Source organism: Zychaea mexicana (genome assembly GCF_025766255.1).
Source record: "Zychaea mexicana strain RSA 1403 chromosome Unknown BDB00scaffold_98, whole genome shotgun sequence".
In the NCBI taxonomy this organism is placed as follows: Eukaryota; Fungi; Mucoromycota; class Mucoromycetes; order Mucorales; family Lichtheimiaceae; genus Zychaea; species Zychaea mexicana.
The window spans coordinates 36,120-57,777 of NW_026516761.1; the positions used below are offsets into that span (position 1 = coordinate 36,120).

The 21,658-nt window shown below is 44.0% G+C and overlaps 4 protein-coding genes across 4 annotated transcripts; 2 read left to right on the forward strand and 2 right to left on the reverse strand.

Moving 5' to 3' along the window:
* The first annotated feature begins 308 nt into the window (after nt 1-308).
* Nucleotides 309-3,111, forward strand: BDB00DRAFT_845787 (FAD-linked oxidoreductase-like protein). The gene is made up of 3 exons (XM_053125109.1): nt 309-1,800; nt 1,913-2,034; nt 2,154-3,111. Exons 1-3 carry the CDS (start codon nt 522-524, stop codon nt 2,733-2,735), a joined length of 1,983 nt encoding a protein of 660 aa, XP_052975201.1. The 5' UTR covers nt 309-521; the 3' UTR covers nt 2,736-3,111.
* Nucleotides 3,112-13,526: 10,415 nt separating this feature from the next.
* On the forward strand, nt 13,527-14,181 carry BDB00DRAFT_845831 (uncharacterized protein). Its single transcript, XM_053125110.1, has 2 exons — nt 13,527-13,997; nt 14,028-14,181. The coding sequence occupies exon 1, from the start codon at nt 13,764-13,766 to the stop codon at nt 13,995-13,997; it is 234 nt and encodes a 77-aa protein (XP_052975202.1). The 5' UTR covers nt 13,527-13,763; the 3' UTR covers nt 14,028-14,181.
* A 1,680-nt stretch (nt 14,182-15,861) lies between these two features.
* On the reverse strand, nt 15,862-17,352 carry BDB00DRAFT_941953 (uncharacterized protein). Its single transcript, XM_053129384.1, has 5 exons — nt 17,146-17,352; nt 16,838-17,109; nt 16,729-16,814; nt 16,365-16,602; nt 15,862-16,322 (listed from the first exon to the last, which is right to left on the reverse strand). Exons 1-5 carry the CDS (start codon nt 17,198-17,200, stop codon nt 16,098-16,100), a joined length of 876 nt encoding a protein of 291 aa, XP_052975203.1. The 5' UTR covers nt 17,201-17,352; the 3' UTR covers nt 15,862-16,097.
* On the reverse strand, nt 17,192-17,510 carry BDB00DRAFT_845855 (uncharacterized protein; the record flags this gene model as incomplete). The annotated part of the gene is made up of 1 exon (XM_053125111.1): nt 17,192-17,510. A coding segment is annotated over one exon (198 nt), but the record flags the coding sequence as incomplete, so codon positions are not given.
* Between the last annotated feature and the right edge of the window lie 4,148 nt (nt 17,511-21,658).

A 21,658-nucleotide genomic window follows, 5' to 3' on the forward strand; every position in this document is an offset into this window, starting at 1 on the left:
ATAAGTAGTGTGTGTGTAAACCTTAAAGAGCAGCGTTTCCGTTATCTCTAAATTCACTGTTCAGCAAGGTTTGTATATGTACGTGAGATGGGAGCACAGCAGCAGCAGCAGCAGCAGAAGCAACGCGAGATTTTCCTTGCGTAACGTTACATTTGTTCCCTTTGACAGCAGAAGAAGGATGAACCTAATCGCAGGTTTGCCACGCCATTCTGCGTTCTGATTGGTCGCATTACTGTTTAGGAAATTCTTTCGGAATTGATTTGTACCTCGTCCGCCCATCCTTTTTTTTTTTTCTTTTGCATCCATCCCGAAGAGTCTCCAAGGTTCATCGTTCATCGCCCGCACCGCCCGCGGAATATCTGCTGAACATCAATTTATTTTTCAAGTCCTTTTTTTTTTCCGTTTATATAAAACCACCCCTCCATCCCAAACCCTCCACGGCCTCTGACCCTCATAGCGTGTTCTTCTCTTCTTCTTCTTCTTCTTCTTCTTCACATCCATCACTCCAGCAAGACAGTTTAATGCTCCACCGTGCCATTCCTCGCGCTACTCCTTCTCCATTGCATTGCTCTATCCGCTGGTCGCCACCGCAACCTCAACCACTCTCATCTCGATTCCTCCGACTTCATAATCTTCCTTCTTCTTCCACACCCTTCCGTCGCTCCTATGTCACCCCCTCCTCTTCACGGCCACATCAACACCAACGGCCACACTTCAAGTCCATCTCCGCCAGCGTTGCGCTTGCCTCTGCTGCCTCGCTGATGTACTTTTACAACGCCCAGCGAGACAAGAATGTCGTGCACGCCGAATCAACCATGCCTCTCTCGGCATTCAGCGCGGCCTCGCCATCCAATGTTTTGGCTGAACTCAACGACGACGACAACCGATCCTTCTTGCAGGCCAAGTCGACCGAAGAGCTCGTGCTCGCTACATTTGTCTACAAACTGTGCACCTTGTCTTGGCTAGTCGATGCCGCCCCGCATCTCATCCATTTGGCCCACACCTTGGGCATGGAGAAGGTTGCCTACTGGGTCGTCCGTAGTACCTTTTTCAAAAACTTTTGTGGCGGTGAGACCGCTGAAGAATGCATGAGCGTCATGGACAAGCTCACGCGCTCTGGCATCAACTCCATTCTCGACTTGAGTGTTGAGGCTGATGAAAACGTTACCCAGGATGCAGCCAGCCTGGAGAAACTCTGCGACTTTAACATGAAGATGATGAAGATTGCCATCGAAACTGCCGCTCGAGGCCAGCAACAGTTCACCCAAGGCTCTTTTTTTTCCTCGACCGTTCCTCTTGTAGCTGTCAAGGTCACTGCCTTGACGACGCCTGACCTGCTTTTGAAATTGAACCAGGCCATCGCTACCTTGGACAAGGCTTTCCACGAACACCAAGTCGAAGGCAAGGTCAGCGTCGACTCGCTCCGCACGATTGCCGATCAAGTTTTCCCTACTTCTGCTAACGACAAGGCCGAGCGCGATGCCATCTTCACCAAGCTTGCCAGCGAAAAGGCTTCGGTCGATTTCATCGAGTATACCAATCTGTTCAACACCAACAGCTCCTTCCGCGATGTCTGGTACACCCATGGCAATCTCCTGAACAAGGACGATCTGGTTACTTATGACCGCATGATTGCTCGTATCAACGAGATCTGCACTCTTGCCAAGGACGTCAAGGCTGGCATCATGATTGATGCGGAGCAGACCTATTTCCAAGAAGCCATCGACCACGTTGCGATCAACATGGAGTCCAAGTACAACCGTCGTGACGAAGAGCGGGCACCCACTGTCTACAACACCTGTAAGTCCTACATAGCAGTAGCAGCAATGTTTATTGTTTGGCAGCTACCCCACTTTAAGGTTTTAGATCGTGTTACTTAGCAGCCCCCTTTCTTCTTTACGACACCTATTAGATCAAATGTATACCAAGGCCTCGTTGCGCAAGGTTAAGATTGATGTTGAACGTGCTCATCGTGAGAATTTTGCTTTCGCCGCCAAACTTGTTCGGGGCGCCTACATGGTCTCGGAGCGCAAGGTAAATTTTTTTCTTATTCAGCAAACCCCACTTTTCGAGAAAACACACGAGGGAAAAAAATCAAAACAAAAACAAAAATACTGACCTCCTCTCCCCAAATCACTTTATGGCTTTTCCAGCGTGCCATTGAAATGGGTTACCCATCCCCTATCCACGACACTTTGGAAGATACCCACGCTTCATACAATGGCGGTGTCCGTTTCTTGCTTTCGAAATTGCACGAACACCAAGAAGAAACCGGCGAGCCTTTGACTGGAGCCACTGCCCCGATCGTGTTTATGGTCGCTTCGCACAACCGTGAATCGGTTATTCTGACCATTGAAGAAATGGAACGTCAAGGTGTCTTGCCTCGTTCGGGCGTTGTCCACTTTGGCCAATTGTATGGCATGCAAGATCAAATCTCGTATGCTCTCGGCAAGAACGGCTATTCCATCTACAAGTACTTGCCTTATGGCTTGATCCAGGATGTCCTTCCTTATCTTATTCGTCGTGCTCAAGAGAACTCGTCTGTTCTCGGAAGCGTTACCAAGGAGCGCGAACTGATCTTCCAAGAGATCAAGGACCGTTTGGCCGGTAAGGCTGGTAAGCCTGTCATTCAGTCAGCACCCACAGTCGTGGTTACCCAGGCTACCGCTGGTGGTGCTCCCGCTGCCGAGTCTTCACCAGCTACTGAGGCTCCTGCAGCTGCCGAAACGGCCTAAAGTTCTCCACTTATTATTCTCCACATCCAACTTATCCTAATCCGCTCCCAACGTAATTCCCCCTTCTTACCTCGCTCTCCTCTCCATACTATCTAAAACCCTCATCCTATTCTCTTCATCATCATGTACATTTTTGCTCGTTCTTCTGTATTCCATGTATTTTTATTGCATATTACGCACCCTCTTTTTCCTATCCCACAACACACGCACACCTTCTGCTCCGTTCGTCAAACGAGCACTATAATTATTACAGCACTTTTTAAGATAGAAAAGTCTTCTCTCAATTACTTACTTACACACTCACCCTCCACAATCGCCCCTCAGGGCCGTGGCTATACATAAAACCTCAAAGTAAATAAATACTTTTATAAGAACTAAAAAGATAAATGGTTGCTTTATTATCATTATGTGTAGTGTAGCGGTCGGAATGTTACGGGCGCGCTAAAACGCGGGATCGCAAACTTTATCCTTTTGATTTCGAGATACAGTTTGTTATTGTGTCACGCCAAATTTGTCGTTAATGACGGGGGTGCATGTACTTAATATGTGTGGGGGAGGGAGGGGAAGCAGGGCACTCGGGAAGGTACAGGGGGGGATAAGAACTAAGAATGGGTGCGAATACCCAAGTCCCCGCGGACCTATGCACGAAGAACACGAATCTACCTAGTAGATAAAGGAACGGAAAAGATCCACTTTAACATACATGCACATAATATATTACTAAGTACTAGTAGTAAGTAGCTAATGCAACTAGCTTCCATTACCTTTGTCGCGAACCATAAGCAGCAGATAATTTCGCCGAAACGTTCAATCAGTAAAAGAGGTATCCACAGACTTTATGTTTGGTTGTTACCACCTATGTTAAATAACATAATCTTCTTGTTATTCACGCGACTTGGTCATCAATCTTTTCCTTTCTTTGTGGGGTAACGGGTATTATTTGTGGTGGGAGAATGGAAACTTGTCATTTAAAAAGAAAGGCTCTAGACCACACGCTCACTTGGTAAGTTCTGCAGGCAGATAGATGAATTTCGAATTGCAGAAAGACGCATGGACACCACCACCCGTGTTATTAACAAGAGCATGTACGCCATCGCCAAGGAATCTGAGACTCTTGGGTGCTTGCAATCGATCACCAGTCGACCCCGATAATACTGATAGTTCGGGAACAACGGGACCGACAAATTTAGAACATCAGATGAGCGCTCGTTTGAGGCGAAGTTGCTGCTAATTAAGAGCACTCACTGTGGTTGCGGGGGTGAACGCTCGTTCAAGTTTGGTTGCTCCGTTGTGACGGGCTCCTCAAAACATCTTGTTCATTTTGGCGGGGAAACCTTTCTTTTAAAGTGCTAGGCTAAGTAAAGAGCCTTTTTTCTACACGGTGAATTCGTTATGTATATCATAACTTTTCTGGGGGAGGGATGGGGAGGAGGCGAGAAAAAAGAGCCGTTGGAGCAGAGGAATTAATAGAGATGTGATTTTCTTTGTTTCCCTTCATATCTATTGTTATGTCAATTATTAGGTTTTCCCGTGTCTCATTTTATGCTTGATCTTGTCGTAGCTGGAGATGTTGTCAAGGAAGTCGTGTAAATTTTACGATAGATTATTAGAAACTGGTCTTTACATACTGTATATTTAACGTTGCTCTTCTTACAGCACAAAGTATTTTACCAGCTGAGCGGTTGGCTTAGAATAATCACTTTGCATTGTATATGAGTTACATACATATTGTGGTGAACCTAAAGCCTTCATGTTTTACTGTTGAAGATAGGTAGGCATATCTGCGGGTATTTCTCTGTGTTAAAGGTGAGAAGACATACTTATGCATTTTAAATAGAAAATGAGACGCGATAATTGAAAAAAAAACACCTTGGATGAGAATATATGCTACTGTAGAATAGATCTATGTCATGAGGCGAAAAAAAAACGATGGAAGAAGGTGTATATATACAAGATATAGGTAAAGTAATAAAGAGTTTGTCGTGGCTTTGGATCGAGGTATAGGTGTTAGCGGGGGTAGTAATGCCTCCTCTGGAGCTAGCCCATCGCTGTCGTCATAGCTGCCATCAGGATGACTCTACCGACCGATTTATTTTCCAGAGTGTACACGAATTAGCGCTGCTCTGGACCTTTGAAAATTTGCACAGGATACGCCGGTACCATACACTTTGTAAAGATAAGTATCATAGGAAACAAATTTGTCAGTTGGTGAGCAAGCAGTGGAAAAGATTGGCTTCAGTAGAGTTTAATCCGAGTACTATCTCTTCTTTTGTTATCTTGCTGCTTCTAGTCTGCCCATATCTGCAAAGAAAGGCAATTAAAAATGATTTGTGTAAGTTGTACATAGCTCAAGTAGTTTTTTATCTCCATTACTACCAATGCTGATAGTGGTGATACCCCGAGAACTATCCCTCCAATAAAATCTGAATACAAGAAAGAGCTGCATAACAAACATCAAGCACATCACATCACACAACAACAAGAGCTCTACTACAGCAGCCTCGCAATTACTACAACATTCTGGCACTTTCCATAAAGCCAAGGACACAGCGATCCAATAACTACGCAGCAACAACTCTACACACTTCTGGCACCTTCCAAATTGCCAAGGAATAGCTAATAATAGCATTATTCCTAGACTTTCCAATTGATTCCACATCCGTAACCATTGGATGCGAGTACTTTCCACAACCTTCGAGCATCATCTTTGATGTTCAATTATTATAGATGTATTGAATTATTTTGAAAGATATAAATACCCCCTCATTTTATTTGAATAAAGACATTGAATTTCTACCTCCCACTTTTGACTTAACTTTTCAAGTGTTGTTTTCAATCACTCAAGACCTAAACACGGCTTGTTTTATCTTACATATTGTTTATTGCTCATAACTGAAGCTAAATAAACTCTTCTATTAAGACCAGACGTAACATTCCTGCTCTTATTTCTCATTTACTTGGACAGACGTAACATTCCTGATCCTTATTCCTCATTCATTTTGGACAGACGTAACATCCCTGATCCTCATTTCTACTCACTGAACTTAATCAAGACAACAGCTCCCCACTATTTACAACCTTGGACATAACCCATACACATTTTTACCTTACTTTACACTCATATCACTTCACAACCCGCCTGTAATAAACGATATTATTACTGGTGCTCACTACTAAACATACACATAAACCGTTACGCAACTACCTGGAATACCCCAAATTCACCGTAACACATCTGGTGCTCACTAGAGGGATAACAAGCACAAAACAAGACAATTACCAAGGATAACGATCTCAAGAACATCCTACTTCAAGGCACTCCCGCGAAACAATCACAAGGACAAGAACTACCTGCCCGCTCGGATATCTATCAAGGACAAGAAGACAAGTCAAGATGCAAAAATACATGCCAGGAGCTTTCCAAACAAACAACGTGCGAGACGAACTTACTCTGTTGGACGACAGCACACGATCTTCCATGCCCCCTCATTGGCTGACCTACAGTGGATTCGAGCATGAAAGTTTCCGCACATTTCGCCGTGCGTTCACTTCTTACATACTCGTCACAGGCGCTCAATCGGAGACAAGACGACTAGAAATTTTGCAAGGAGTATTGCAAGGACCGGCTTTAACCTATTACCAAACTCAAGTCTTGCCTGAATTACAGGAAGAAAGAGATGAGAACAACTCCCCCATCACAGTTACAGCAGCATTAGATTTGCTCGAAGACAACTACGTAACTGAATATGACATCCAACGATTCCGTGAACACTTCTACACCATAATGCAGAAGATCGATGAAAGCCCCAGATCTTTCCTCGGAAGACTACGTGAAGCAGCTCATGAAGCAGGCATCACGGAAGCAAGCCAAGTACAATCTCGATTCAAAGCTGGATTACTACCCGAAATCAGAAAACATTGCATTAGAAGCCGCGCATTGACGCACGAATTGGTACTTCAATACGCTGAAGGATACTGGAATGCTGAAAGAGACAACGGAAGCATTCGCAGAGTAAACCAAAGACGAAGAGACGGCCAGACGCTCGCCGTAATGGGTGAACCCCACAACCAACTAGACACGGAAGAAGATCAAATCTTAGATGAAAAGATCGAACAACTGGTTGAGGCAGGATACTCCCCTGCAACAGCAGCGCGAATTGCCTTCAGATCACAACAAAGAAGCAACGTGGTTCAGCAAAACAATGCCAACTACAATGCACGAAGACCAAGCTATCCACCTCGAAATCAAGAAAGACGATACCCTTACCAACCAGGTCGACGACAAAACTACAATGACCAGCAAAATGGGAATGAAAGACAACGCCCATATCAAGACCGCCGACCTTACTACAACAACAACCAGCGACCATATCAACAGCAACAAAGCCATAACAACGGACGTCCGCAACAACAAAAGGACCACGATCAAAGGCAGTCGAACGGAAGACCCAACCAGAACGAGGAACCTGCCATGAGAACACCAAAAGAAGATCGACCGAACAGTAATAGCAGACCCAATGTGTACAGCAATTTCGCACATTTGGAAGATCGATACCAAGAGGAATACTACGACGATGTTGACGATTATTGGCATTCAGAAGAAGAATACTACGACGACCAGTATTACGAAGAACCTCAAGGATACAACAAGTCAAAAAACTACTAGGGCCAGTTGCTCATGAGAGACGCGGTCAACTGAACGCCCCCACCAACTATAACAAACCCGCAAGGAACAGAAGAACACCCAAAAGCAAAAACAAATCCGACCTGCAACATCGAGAATATAACAATGCTCAAGACTTATACACTATACAAAAGCGACCCTTGAGCTTAGAAAACACTGAAAAACGACGAAGTATGAGCCTGAGATCAGGATCAAAAGTCAACAAAATTGTACACGCAGACAAACCCGATCCAGCAAAGAAACGACAACGACGAGTACAATTCCAGGAACAAGAAATTAACAAACGACCATCATCTTCAAGAACCAATGAGCCGACGAACCAACCACAGGCTATACCAAGAGAGATGGCTACACCAATGGATACTACTAGGAATGACCAAACGATGACGGATCGACCAGTTGAACGACCGATGGAAATAGACAGATCCCCGAACAAAGGAAAGGAACCTATACGGAAGAACAACATCGACGAAGCAAGAAAACCAAAGTCACGACGCGCGCCTAGAACGAAACCAATTATCGACTACGATATTGTAGAAGATGTATCCAACATAACAGCCCAAATAAAGATCGGAGAACTTATCAAGGCTTGTCCTAATTTAGACGAGACCTACATAGCTTCACTGCTGTACGCAGAAGAAAAGATAAATCTCTAAACATATTGGAACTGAAGCCAAATCTAGACTCAACTGCAGCATACGCAAATTTTCATCTGAAAGGACATCCAGTTGAAACACTTATTGATACAGGAGCAGCCAAAACCTGCATATCAAGAATGCTTGCGGACACATTAAGTCTAAAGATTGATGGACCGTCAAACACAGTGTTTACTTTGGGCAACGGGAAGTTTCAAGCCTCCCAAGGAGTAATTCGAGACTTCAAAATCCAAGTTGGCAATTTCCTTAAGTGCCTATTACAGTCGAAGTATTAGGTAATTGCCCAGTGTCACTCATTATTGGAACAAACTTCTTGGATCTTGTAAAAGCAAAGATAAATTTTGAGGATGCAACCATCACCGTCAACTATAAGGGACAACAATCCTGTGCACCACTTACATACGTTCGAGAAATGCCCAGCAAGAAGACACAACGTTACCAAGAACCGCGTATAACATTATACGAAGAATCCGATCGAATCCGACATAGAAGAAGAATCTGAAACCGAAAGCGACGACAGCAATACGAAACTCCAGTAGTGAAAGCGACGAATCAACCTCATCAGAAGAAAGTGATGATGAAGAATCCTCGGGAGAAGAGGAGATCGAACAAACAAACATGCAGAATTCTTTCTAAACGATGACCGCCAACGTTACAAACCAAATGTCAAGGAATGGACAGCTGCCGATGGATCACCCTGTTTTGAAGTCGAAACAGCCGAGGGATTCACAATACCACCAAAGGGAAAAGCATATTTCTATGGGAAATTACCTCGCACAATCTCTGCAGATGTAAACTTCTATCCGCAAATATCAGCGACTGCACCCATTGAAGCAACCAATTATCCTAGCATACGAGCCGGAGCCACAGACTGCACGATCACCCTGGAAAACTTTTCATTCTGCGAAGTAGATATCCCAAGTGGATTCTTACTAGGAGACTACATGGAGCAACATTATATACGAGACGATGACTCCGATACGTATACTCTGAAGACTTGAACAATGAAGAGATATATGGTTACGATATCAACCTGCAATATCCATATCCACACTACAACGACAAGGAGCCCGATACGAGGAAGAGTTATTCTTCTTGGATCACGGTGCACAATCACCTACATTACTGGAGACCAGGAACATCGAGCCGAATAACACCATAGAAGTTTGGTCGAGAGAGAACATTACTATACCCGCCGATTTTACCACTCAAGTGCACGGTAGATTTCTCAGACCCACAACGAAACCACTATATTTTGTACCAGAACAAGGAGTCCACCCTGCAGAAACAAGACATGAATACTTCTGCCCAGACGTAGAACAAGGAGCCACAACCTTCACCATCACGATCAAAAATAATCTGCTTCACAATTGATTATTTCACCACCGAGCTTTATTGGCACCTTTCATGAAATACAAGACAATGCAGACCCCGGAATAGAAACACCAATGGTGAACCGAACCGAATCCAACAAAGATATTCCAACACCGACCCCGTTAACCGAAGAACAATTAAAGTTACTCAACATACCTGACATCCCTGATGACCACGATGGCAAGCTACGAAAAGCCTTTCTCGAACTCGTACGACAATATCAAGACTGCTTTGCCTGGACAGACGACGATCTTGGATGTACCGACCTATTGGAACATAAAATCACTCTAAAGAAGGACGCGATACCAGTAGCCTCCAAACCCTACAGATTAGCACCTGTAGAAGCTACTGCACTGAAAAAGGAACTCGATCGATACTGCCGCCTCGGAATAATACGACCATCCAACTCACCCTGGGCCGCACCTGTCATGCTCATCAAGAAAAAGGACAACAAGTCATACAGATTCATTGCCGACATGCGAGGGTTAAATAAATCATCTATACGACCGGCGACATACGTAGACAACTTTTGGCAGGAAATACAAGCTGCAGGACAATCCCGGATTTTTTCAAGCCTTGACTTAAAGGATGGATACTTCCAAGTAAAACTCGCCGAACAAAGCAAACCGCTAACGGCTTTCTCTACAAAATTTGGAGCATATGAGTTCAACCGACTACCACAAGGATACCACGCTGCACCATCTGTTTTCGTAACCCTAGTACGACTAGCATTCCAAAAAGAAGAAGACATACTTTGTCGATACCTGGATGACTTGAACGTGCATTCAAAAACAACTGAGGACCATCTTGAACACCTTCGCGAGTATTTGAATGTTTACGAAATGCTGGACTAAAACTTGGAGTTAAAAAATGTTGGTTTTTCAAAACTGATATTTCATTCCTTGGACACATCATCACTGGAGAAGGAATTTGCGTAGATGAAGCACGCACCAAGAAAATTCGAGAATTACCAATACCGAAAACTGTGACACAGCTGAAGTCCTTTTTAGGCTGTATGTCATGGTACCGAAACTGGATACCGCGGTTCAGTGCGATAGCACGAGTACTATATAACCAGACCAAGCAAGATGCCAAGCCATGGGGAGAAGAGGAAACAAAAGCTTTTAATAAACTGAAAGAAACTCTTATTTCTCCACCCATCCTAGCACGACCAGATTTCCATTGACCTTTCATACTGAGAGTAGATGCATCAAAGGAAGCATTTGGCGCAGCATTAATGCAAAAGGACGACCAAGGAAAAGAGAGAGTAATATCTTACCACTCACGCGTCACCACAAAAGGAGAAAAGAACTATAGCAGTTCCCGATTAGAGACGGCATGTCTTGTCTGGAGTGCAAGACTCTTGAAACCATTCTTGTTGAACAAATTCGACGTGTATTGTGACCACAGCGCACTACGTGGAATATTAAACCAGAAAGAACCAACAGGCATAATGGCCAGGTGGATTGAGACACTGAGTGAATACAAATTCGACGTACACTACAAGAGCGCCCACCAAAACCGAAACGTTGACTTCCTCAGCAGACTACCAGGATTTGGAGAAACCACGAACAGCAAATTCGACCGTTGCCTACGATTCAAATGCGGAAATTTCGAAGACGTTGAACTGGAGAAAAAACAAGAAGAAAAGACGACGACTGACGAACCAATACAGCAAGACGAGAATACACCAAAAATAACCGAAGTCACCAACACAGGACATTCCAAACGCCGCGAACAAATCTAAAGATTCCAGACCACAACAACTGCATAACACTTGAAACACTGAACACAATCAATCAACGTACCACAAAGCCAACCGGACGCCGATCACAAACTGATTATCAACACATCACGAAACAACACTGATAGCAACATACCAACGTCGATCACAACACTATTACAAATCACCCCGCAAAAGGCTTATTTGAAACATTCTCAAATTACTCGACGACATACAACTACATCTACTGTGTCACAACCAAAATCACAATGGATAACAACATATACAACGGACTCAAGTATTATCTTGAAACACTCGAATACCCACCAACTAGTAGCAAGGAACTACGGAAAACAATTCGCACTCAAAACGAACACTATATCGTTATAAATGGAAAACTCTACTGCAAAGGATCCACGCCAAAAATGATCCTACAGAGGAGCGAGATCAAAGATGCAATCTGGATGGTACACAAACATCCTCTTGGGGGACATTTTGCATTCCAAAATACACTATTCAAGCTAAAAACAAAATACTACTGGCGAGGAATGGCGCAAGACGTGAAACAATTCATCGCACAATGCGACCGGTGTCACCAACACAAGAAACCCAACAACCAAGAAAGACTATATCAATACCTGCTTATACATATCAAACCTTTTATTTTAATAAACTGCAATGGGTACAGAAATATAAATCGATCATAAATCACAATACAATCAAAAAAAAAAAAAAAAAAAAAAAAAAAAAAACATAAACAAACAAACACACACGATATACACAAAGATACACATCAAAATCTTTTATCACACATAAACACACAAACAAAAGGATGGAGCGCCGACTCATACAGAGTGACTCCACGATTCGCACCTGATTCAACAACAATACAAAGGAGCGCCGACACATACACAGAGCGACTCTACGAACCACATACAACTTATCAAACTGATCGAACGGATGGAGCACCGAAACATACAGAGCGACTTTACGATCCAAACAACAATATCACATCAATCACATCAAACGGATGGAGTACCGACACATTTACAGCGTGACTTTACGATCCAAACAACATCACAAACGAATTACAACAAAAACGAACGGATGGAGCCGCCGACGCATATACAGAGCGACTTTACGACCCATTATACAACAATTCAAACGATGTGGGACCATCTTTTTCCGGGCCCGAGGAGGTGTGATACCCCAATAAAATCTGAATACAAGAAAGAGCTGCATAACAAACATCAAGCACATCACATCACACAACAACAAGAGCTCTACTACAGCAACCTCGCAATTACTACAACATTCTGGCACTTTCCATAAAGCTAAGGACATAGCGATCCAATAACTACGCAGCAACAACTCTACAAACTTCTGGCACCTTCCAAATTGCCAAGGAATAGCTAATAATAGCATTATTCCTAGACTTTCCAATTAATTCCACATCCATAACCATTGGATGCGAGTACTTTCCACAACCTTCGAGCATCATCTTTGATGTTCAATTATTATAGATGTATTGAATTATTTTGAAAGATATAAATACCCCCTCATTTTATTTGAATAAAGACATTGAATTTCTACCTCCCACTTTTGACTTAACTTTTCAAGTGTTGTTTTCAATCACTCAAGACCTAAACACGGCTTGTTTTATCTTACATATTGTTTATTGCTCATAACTGAAGCTAAATAAACTCTTCTATTAAGACCAGACGTAACATTCCTGCTCTTATTTCTCATTTACTTGGACAGACGTAACATTCCTGATCCTTATTCCTCATTCATTTTGGACAGACGTAACATCCCTGATCCTCATTTCTACTCACTGAACTTAATCAAGACAACAGCTCCCCACTATTTACAACCTTGGACATAACCCATACACATTTTTACCTTACTTTACACTCATATCACTTCACAACCCGCCTGTAATAAACGATATTATTACTGGTGCTCACTACTAAACATACACATAAACCGTTACGCAACTACCTGGAATACCCCAAATTCACCGTAACAGTGGTATATACCGGCATGACGACAACGTTGGCCACATGCGGTGTATTAATCTGTGCCCTACTGGTTGCTGCAGTTGAAGTTGCTGTTCGTAAAATTGGCCTCAAAGCGCATTCCTTCGGTGTACCTTTATGAAGGTAGCACTAGAGTGATCATTCTTCTATATTTCGCAAGTACATACTTCTTTTGTTCTAGGAAGAAGATTGCAATGATGGCAAAAAGGAATTGAAAAATAGGTTTATTTTTATGGTAATATAAGCTTCTAGTAGTAAAATTATAATTAAAGAATCGTGCATTCCTACAAATGTTAGTAAGCTTTTGTCCGTGGTAACGATAGCCCTCTGATTTTTTTCTCTCTTTTTTTTTTCTTCTATAATTTTTTCTTCAACTACATAATATTCTGATTTTTGGGATTCGTCTGTGGCAGTAGTTACGGTCTTTTTCGTCTTGATAATTGTCGTCTTCAGTAGCCTGAGGTGCGTGATATCTGTGTGATTTGCTTGTTGATATCTTCGGTCCTTTTTGGTGTGTTACCATGTCGTGTTATTTTTTGCATTCGATGATGTATGTCGATCTGTTTTCTTTTTTCTTTTCTCTTTTTTCTTCTTTTCTTTTTTTTTCGTGCAGCCTTCGCTAAACGCTCTGTTGTCTTGAGCTCGACGCGAATGATATGGAGGCCGTTGAAGTCGATAATAGACTGTGCTTGTGGCTTTGTATCGATGATGATCCTCAGCGCTGTATTTTGTCTCTTAAATCATATCAATAAGCCTTTCACGTTAGTTATCAAAGTCTTATTCTAAAGTAAATCCGTGTGTCTTATTTGTACTTACTGTTGATTAGTTTCACTTTATAGTTGCCCAAGTCTTGCTTTTCAGTCTGGTAGTAAAATCGACTGCAATTTGATATCGCTTGGTTTGTTTTGTATGTAATACTGTGTGTCTTGTGTAGACATCATCTTTTCTTCGCTGATATAAATTGTTACTGTTGTTGCATGTGTTAGCTTTTGATGCGATGTTGATCGGGTATGTGGTGCGGTCGTAAGCAAGCTTGCTTAAGGTGATATGTAAGACAGCCACCGACTTGACGTTTTCTTGGTGCCGTATTGTACGAAAGGCAGTGATGATTTTTTTTCCTGACATTTGTTTCTGACTTTTTGTTGCCTTGAATTTCGCTACTTTTGCTTTCCGTCGTCACAGACCGCGTGATGCTTGGTGTTGTTTTTACATTCTCTCTAATCTACTACTAATCTACTTCCTGATTTTCTTTTCTTTTCTTTTTTCTTTTTTTTCTTCTTTTTGTTACTTGTATTTTGGGGGGCTATCGTTACCTGGACCGTAACTTACCAACGCTTTGTCAGAAGAGATTTCCTGGGTAGAATTTGGCGAATTTTCGTTGCATGAATAGCGGCCTTCACTAATGATATGATTGTAGCAAAGTCACAATGAGAAGATAATTTCACAAAAGCATGAATAGTCAATTGTTTCTCTTGGTTTTGCTTCTTACCATGATACAGCAATGTGTGCTGCTTCTGTTTCGATTTCCAAGGTATGATAGTGTGACCATGAAATAGTATTGTCTCCATAACTACTAATGACTGTTCTTGTAGCCACCGCTTGATACAGAGGAAATGACAGAAAGCCTCCCTTGTTTGCTGCGTGCCGTCCATTGGTTTGTCAAGGATACACATGCGCGATTCCTTCCTTAGAGTAGTATCATCGAGTAGTCATGTCGCCCACCGCTTTTACTAAAAGATCAATCGATCTAAATGAGTACGTATAATACATACATCAGTGCTAATCGCCTCATTTTCCGCTCCAAACTCATATCATGTAAATTCAAATTACCTTAAACGTTCTCTCCTTTCAACGGTCAAGCTGCTGCCATAAACAATATGTGTGTGCGAATGTCAATAATGCGCAGTTCTTGAATATATGTCCCGTGCGACAGGAGCCATCGACCGATTCTCTCGTCGAGTAGCGTTTATCGGTTGTGCGATCAGTGTCTTCAATGTGAGCTCGCCAGCATGCATTCGAAAGTCGGATACGGATAGTGCCGCCATTATTGCGTCTACGCAATGCCGTCGGGTCCCTCTGGTAATAATGTGACCCTTGTTGATAGTGTCCTTTAGACGCAGTGTTTTGCTTGATGCGTCTTGGACAGGTGTGCTTCTCGTCCCTTCTTTTGTCCCCATTGCTGCTTCACCACTAAAGCAGAAATGAAACCGCCACGATAATATGATACTGCTCCATCCAATAGCCGTGTCCCGTGTGCATCGTTGTCCTTGATATTCTTTGCCCACCGATGCCGATGACTTTGCTTGTTGTTTTCATGCGCAATTTTCAGATTGTTCGCCACCTTTCCCCCCCTAAGAAGAAATTGAATGTAAGAATCACATTTTGTCCGACTTGATATTGTTAAGAACTTACTATAGGCTCTGCATCCATCTAAATGGGCGTTTGAAATGTTGTCATTAAATATGTCTCCTCGTATCTTGTCGCCAATTCTTCCCGTGGTGCAGCTTGGATTATGTCGCCATCATAATGAACGCTGTTCACCAGGGACTGTACCTTGTTCATCATGGGTAGATGCATCAGGGTTACAATGTGATATCTCTTAGTCCGGCGTCAAACAGTCGTATGTGTGGCGCTCCATAGATGCTTTGTTGCCAGTATTGATTGTCATATCAGAGGATGTGTTGCATTGCCACCGTGCTTCATTGCCGCAATAGCCTTCTGTGCTTGGTTGCTACCACACCCATATATGCTCCAATGATTCCTGGTTGATTTTTCTTTGTCGCCAAGAAAAGAGGAGTTGCCACCTTGTAGATAGATTGTTGTTGAGCCAGCTTGAATAGTTGCCATGCGTGCTGCTATCCAGTTTTTACTGTTTGTCTTTTGAAATCAATTGCCACCATAATAGAAGTCGCCAGTCTTTTTGCCTTGTAGCCATCTGATAGAAATGATAAAGACGTATTCGAATGGCCGTCTATTGCCCGATGTTGTCCCCACATTGAAAGCTAACAATGCCAATGTCGTCTTTTTGTCGCGACGCTGCTGTCTCCACAGGTCTCCTCGTCGTAAACGAGATAGATTATGATTGTTTTCATCTCCTTGACTTGACGTTGACTGATTTGAATAGTTGTAATGGGTGTTGCCGTCACATTACACCTTGTGATTCTGAACGGACTGATTTGTCGTATGCATTGTTGCAGTTTTTGACGCTGAAGTATCTTGCTCCATGTGGCCACCATAGGTAGCGATGGACACTGTTTGTCGATACGATGTTTGCCGCTGCTCCTTTTGTTGCCGCTTTCTCTTTGTGTTTTCACCACAAAAGTAGGGATGGTTGATGATGATGATGATCGTGCCGTTGATTTGAAACCATCCCACATATTTGCCCGCATGCCTGTAGACTTGATCCGTCTACGGCCACACAGCTTGAGAATTTTGACTAGCTTGTATATTCTTCGTAAAGATGTACCATAAGTGATTCATTGCTGCTGCGCCTGAGTATGACTCGCCCATAAATTACATGTCGCCTTTTCCGCCTGTCACTTTTTCGTCCGCTGAAAACAGTTGATGCCAAAGGCTGTCCACCCCGACTTGCACTTGGTCCGCCTATGCACGTGTTAAATGCATGCAATTTTCCGCCCAGAAGGGGAAGTGTCATATTGGATCACTTGAGAACAGATATCCGCACCCGCTTGAAGAGTCCTTGCCGCCATAGCATCGCCAGTAGACAATAAACTTGCTCCTTCCAACCTGGGAATATTCAATTTGTCTAATTGAATGCCGAATGTAGTTGTTGCCTGGACCAACAGGAAGAAAACCAGAGGATGCCAACGATTGGATAATGATGATCGATCTTGATAGTCAATCGCCAAAAGACGGATCAAGCCAAAGACGGGATTCTGCCAATCCTCGAATCGACATCAAGTAAAAGAGATTGTTTTTACTCGGCTAGCCTGGAAATATGACGCCACCTGTAGCAGCATAACCATCATGGATCATCCACCAAGACCACACGAGACGACGTGATCAAGCCAAAGACGGGATTCTCACAACACCCCGAATTTTTACTCGGCTAGCCTGGAAAGCTGACGCTCTCCATCGCGGCGTACCACCCACACCGCTGGCCTGACACCCCAACCCGGACACCCCAGCTTCACGGAATCCGGAGGCAAAGGTGAAGGCTGAGGCTGGACTTACATGGCTGTGACACTGACTACAACCGGTGGAGGATCCAGGGTATGGAAAGGGCGAGGACAACTCCGGTTGAGCTTTCGGTGGCAGGGATTGGGTGAGCAACATTGCTCCGGTTGGCCAGGGCTTACGCAGGAACACCATCCACATGAGCTGGAACTGACTGGGATGACAACCTTGGGAAAGGAATAAGTTCCTAATAATGGGCTCCTCTTCGCCTTCTTCACACCACATCCGTGTCGAATGCGATACGAAGAAGGGAAGAAGGAAGGGAAAAAGGATATATCAGTTAGTAAGCCTCTTCTTATTAATATGGCCGTAGGTATTAAAGAAAGCATAGTACGTACCGTAATCATACAAGCATGACACCTTGGGTTGTCATTTGCTGTCAAGAACCGCCGCTGTACATGTGCCTCGATGGTGGATTCCTGCTGCCTACACAACCAGAGCGTTGCTCACCTCCCCACCACCGGCTCAACCGGAGTTGTCCCCATGTGCCCCCTCCAACCCCTTCACCCCCGGTGGCTGCAGCCAGTGTCGGCGCCAATGCCAACCCCAACCGCCTTTACCTCAAGAAACCATCCACTGAGATGTCCGGGCCGCACCCCATCGCCTGACGAAGGCGGAGACCGCCAGACACCCGCGAGCACCGTGGCCGTGCCACGCATAACCTGTACATGTTACTCGGTTTCATCAGTATATCATTTTTGGCGTGATAGTAGTATAATATCATTCTTTAATCACTTACGGCAACCACAGCCCAGCCAAGCCGCCGTTTGCAACGAGCGCGCACCCAAAATGCACCCAAATACGGCCCAGAGGTGCAACACGCCACAAAGGAACACCGAGTTTAGCGGAAGAGAAGGAACCAGAGGAGGGCGGAAACAGAAGGCAGACACGGATTGAAGAGAAACGAGACGGGCGGAAAGGAAGACAGGAGGAGGAAAGAGGAGGACCTAGTCAAATGGACAGCAATGTTAATGGCCTTGTTTGTGTCCGCATAAAAGCAGCGTCTTCAGCTTACCAATAATCATAGAGCTTTCTGTTTTTGTAGGCTTTTCAAGTACTTTTTTCTGTTTTTTTTTTGTGGGCTATAAATTCGAACGGGAGAAACTGTCAGTGATCGCGTGCATAAAACAAGTGGCGCATATGAGATACTTACTTTTTAAAGAGATTTTTAACTTTTTTTTGGGTCTACAATAGAAGTTAAAGAAGTATGGTTAGCTTGTAATGGTTCTATGAGATAGCGTATCAAGCGTGAGCTGGCGATGGTGCTTACTTTTCTGGGTTTTTTATTTCACTAGCACCACCAGGGGAACGCTGGCGCTGGCCCTACCCAGTCGACATACATCTCGTCGGAATCTTCTTCTTCGCACCACTCGTCGATGTCCATTGGCTCATCAGTATCCATGGCATCATCGTCGTCTTCTTCTTCTTCATTGCTAGGGACACCAAGGGGCGGAAAGAGAGGAGCTGGGGCGAAAAGAGGAGTGGTGGGGGCAGCTTGGTGTTGTGGCGGTGGTGATTGTTGTTGCTGTTGCGGTGAGTGGTGATGCTGCTGCTGTGGAATTGGCGACAGAGGAAGAACGGGCGACAGAGGAACGGGCGACAGAGGAAGAACGGGCGACAGAGGAACGGGCGACAGAGGGAGAACGGGCGACCGGAAAGGGTTTGGCTGAGGTGATGGCGGTGGGGACGAACCCGCACGCGACAGAGCACCGAACGCATCATCATCATGACCGAGGTCAATGATGAGAGAGGACTCGGTGGAGAAGACGGGCTCAAAGGAGCGGTAGGAAGCGGTGGTGGGGCTGTCGAGGTTGCTGTTGGTGGATAGGACGGGCGAGATGTGCAGAGGCGAGTTGAAGGTGTTGGTGGAGTGCGAGTGATAAGACAGTTGAGAAGCCGCGTCAGGGTCGTAAGGGGCAGTGGTGGCGTCGTCGTCAAAGTCGTAATAGCCGGTGGCGTGGTTGTAGCTGTTGCTTACAGAAGTCATCGTAGAAAAGTACGGAATAGAAAGCAGGTAAAGAAGGAAAAGGAGGGGAAAGTAAAAAGTGGGCTCTTTTTATATAAATTGGATGATTTCCTTTTCCGGCTTATCGACCATTTGACCTTTCTTTTTGGAACCAATGATGGTGGTGACGCTCTAAGCAACGCGTTGGATACAGTATCTAGGAGATAAAGTGGCCAGAATACATAAGCTTGCTCATTGTTGCCATGAAAACACTGGCATTGGCCTTGCTGCTATCTCAGGTGCGTGCATCATGTAGAATAAATAAAAATCTATTCTTTTATTCGCGTCATCAGTGTCAATAGAGAAGCTGCTTCTCACCGTATTATGCAGTCAGTCAGTCTCGTAGCGTCACATACACGTTGGGTATCTGTCGTGCCGGAGGGTCTCCGAGCTCGGCAAATCACGACTTGATCGCTCCTCTCCACCCTCGATTTGAATGCCAAGATGGCTGAACCATAACACTTTGATATAGCCGTGTACAAAGACGAGACTAGTATGTACATGTAGCCTGGAAGGTGCACAATGCAAAGGGAAATGTCAGGCTGAATGCCATTGCTTTGGGAGATGAGCGACGCGTTGCTCTGTGTGTCCAGTGTGCTTGTGTAACCTGACAAGACCTGGGTTGGCAGGTGATGCTGTCAACTTCTTTGTATCCATTCCTTTTTTGGGGGGGTCAGCTGATCCACTATAGAATCACTGATAAGAAATAAACGCTCCTCTCTCATTATCTACTCTCTGCTCACTTTTTCAGTGTTGGGAATAGAAAGTAGTTACTACTACCTCGAGCCCAAAAACCAACGAAGATACGTGCTGGCCCTGTAACGAAAGTGACAACGACAAGCAAAGTGACAGACAGAGACGTGGTGGACAAGTCGAACAATAACAATAGATTGGCCGTTTCCTGAGAGTGCGTGTGTAACTTTGGACATGTGCATTTCTGTGTAACCCCAGAAAGACAGCTTTTCTACATAGACTTTTCTTCTCCCGTCTTGATGACGAGTCGTACTTGGTGTTTGTTCATCAGATGAGAAGGAAAAGGGGACCGCTTTTGTGTAGATAACGGGAAAGTAAGAAAGCAGGTTTCGGGTGTGTGTGTGTGTGTGTGTTGGTTCATCCATTGAAAATAAAAGAGCAGAGTTTCCAATGCACGCTTCTGTCGTGTGCACGTATCAGTAAATCATGTTGTTGTTGTTGTTTCCATGCAATGTCGCACTCTAGATGTCGTTATACACAATGGAAGTCACGCTCGCTTGCAAACGTGTCTGTGTCGAAAATATGTGCCCTTGATAAGATCTACGATATGCGAAATTACGTAAGCTGATCCAGTTAGGGCCTACGTACTATGGGTGCTTCGTGGTTCAAGGTGCCACCTTTGTCCCGCTAGTCTTTTCCTTTGTGGTGTTCTTGCTTTCCTTTACTTTAGAGACAGATTTCATGAGTACAGTGAGAAGGAAGATAGAGTAGAGAAGTTGTGTTTGAAGTGGTAGCAAGAGAAGAAGGAATAAAGTACGTTTGGTTACAGCCAACAGCTTTAATGTTTCCTTAAATAGATTCTTTTTGGAGTCACAGAATCACATTAACACATGAAATACCGTTTGGCCTACACACACCTTGAAAGTTTACATCGCACCATGGCGAGCAACAACAACAGTGGCTATTCGAACAAAAAGGACCATACATAGATACCACCACAACCTCAAGTTAAGCAGGCAACACCGTCATTACTGATTGTAGGCCCCTCTTTCTCCCACGACATCTCAATCTTACATACATCATCAAGTACATATCCAGACAAACGTTTGTAGTTTCATACTCTTAGCCTCTGTAGGATTATACTGTAGCAATAGCCATAGTCAGTGAGCACGGCACTAGGGCTCCTTCAGTCGGGCCTTCCTAAATGATACTGTTATTTATGCAATGTACATACTTCCCGTCACGACTGCGGTAGACACGGTGAGGGGCAGGATTTGTAGTAGCAATTATGAAGTTAGGTAAAGTTGTAAAGAAAGCAACAAACTCTATCCATATTACTGTATACACAAAAGAAAATCAAGTCTCTCGAATGAATAGCGCGTTGTCGTCTATATATACAAGTCAGTTGATGGAAAAGTTCAATTGCTTTGGCTACAACAGTACAGCAAGCTTATGAGTAATCCTGATTTTGATGTATGATGTTAAAGAGGCATCTTTGTGGATGCGTGATTCACGGATAGAAACTCGTGAACGGGCTTGAGCACAAAAATGT

What these genes read in the sequence shown, in the direction of transcription:
- BDB00DRAFT_941953 (XM_053129384.1), bottom strand. Translation starts at nt 17,200, where the DNA reads ATGATGGTTATGCTGCTACAGGTGGCGTCATATTTCCAGGCTAGCCGA. An exon ending in ACAGGCGGAAAAGGCGACAT is followed by an intron (nt 16,603 to 16,728) that starts GTAATTTATGGG and finishes TCAAGTCTACAG; the next exon opens with GCATGCGGGCAAATATGTGG. An exon ending in AGTCCGTTCAGAATCACAAG is followed by an intron (nt 16,323 to 16,364) that starts GTGTAATGTGAC and finishes TATTCAAATCAG; the next exon opens with TCAACGTCAAGTCAAGGAGA.
- BDB00DRAFT_845831 (XM_053125110.1), top strand. Translation starts at nt 13,764, where the DNA reads ATGTCGATCTGTTTTCTTTTTTCTTTTCTCTTTTTTCTTCTTTTCTTT.
- BDB00DRAFT_845787 (XM_053125109.1), top strand. Translation starts at nt 522, where the DNA reads ATGCTCCACCGTGCCATTCCTCGCGCTACTCCTTCTCCATTGCATTGC. An exon ending in ACCCACTGTCTACAACACCT is followed by an intron (nt 1,801 to 1,912) that starts GTAAGTCCTACA and finishes GACACCTATTAG; the next exon opens with ATCAAATGTATACCAAGGCC. An exon ending in ACATGGTCTCGGAGCGCAAG is followed by an intron (nt 2,035 to 2,153) that starts GTAAATTTTTTT and finishes TGGCTTTTCCAG; the next exon opens with CGTGCCATTGAAATGGGTTA.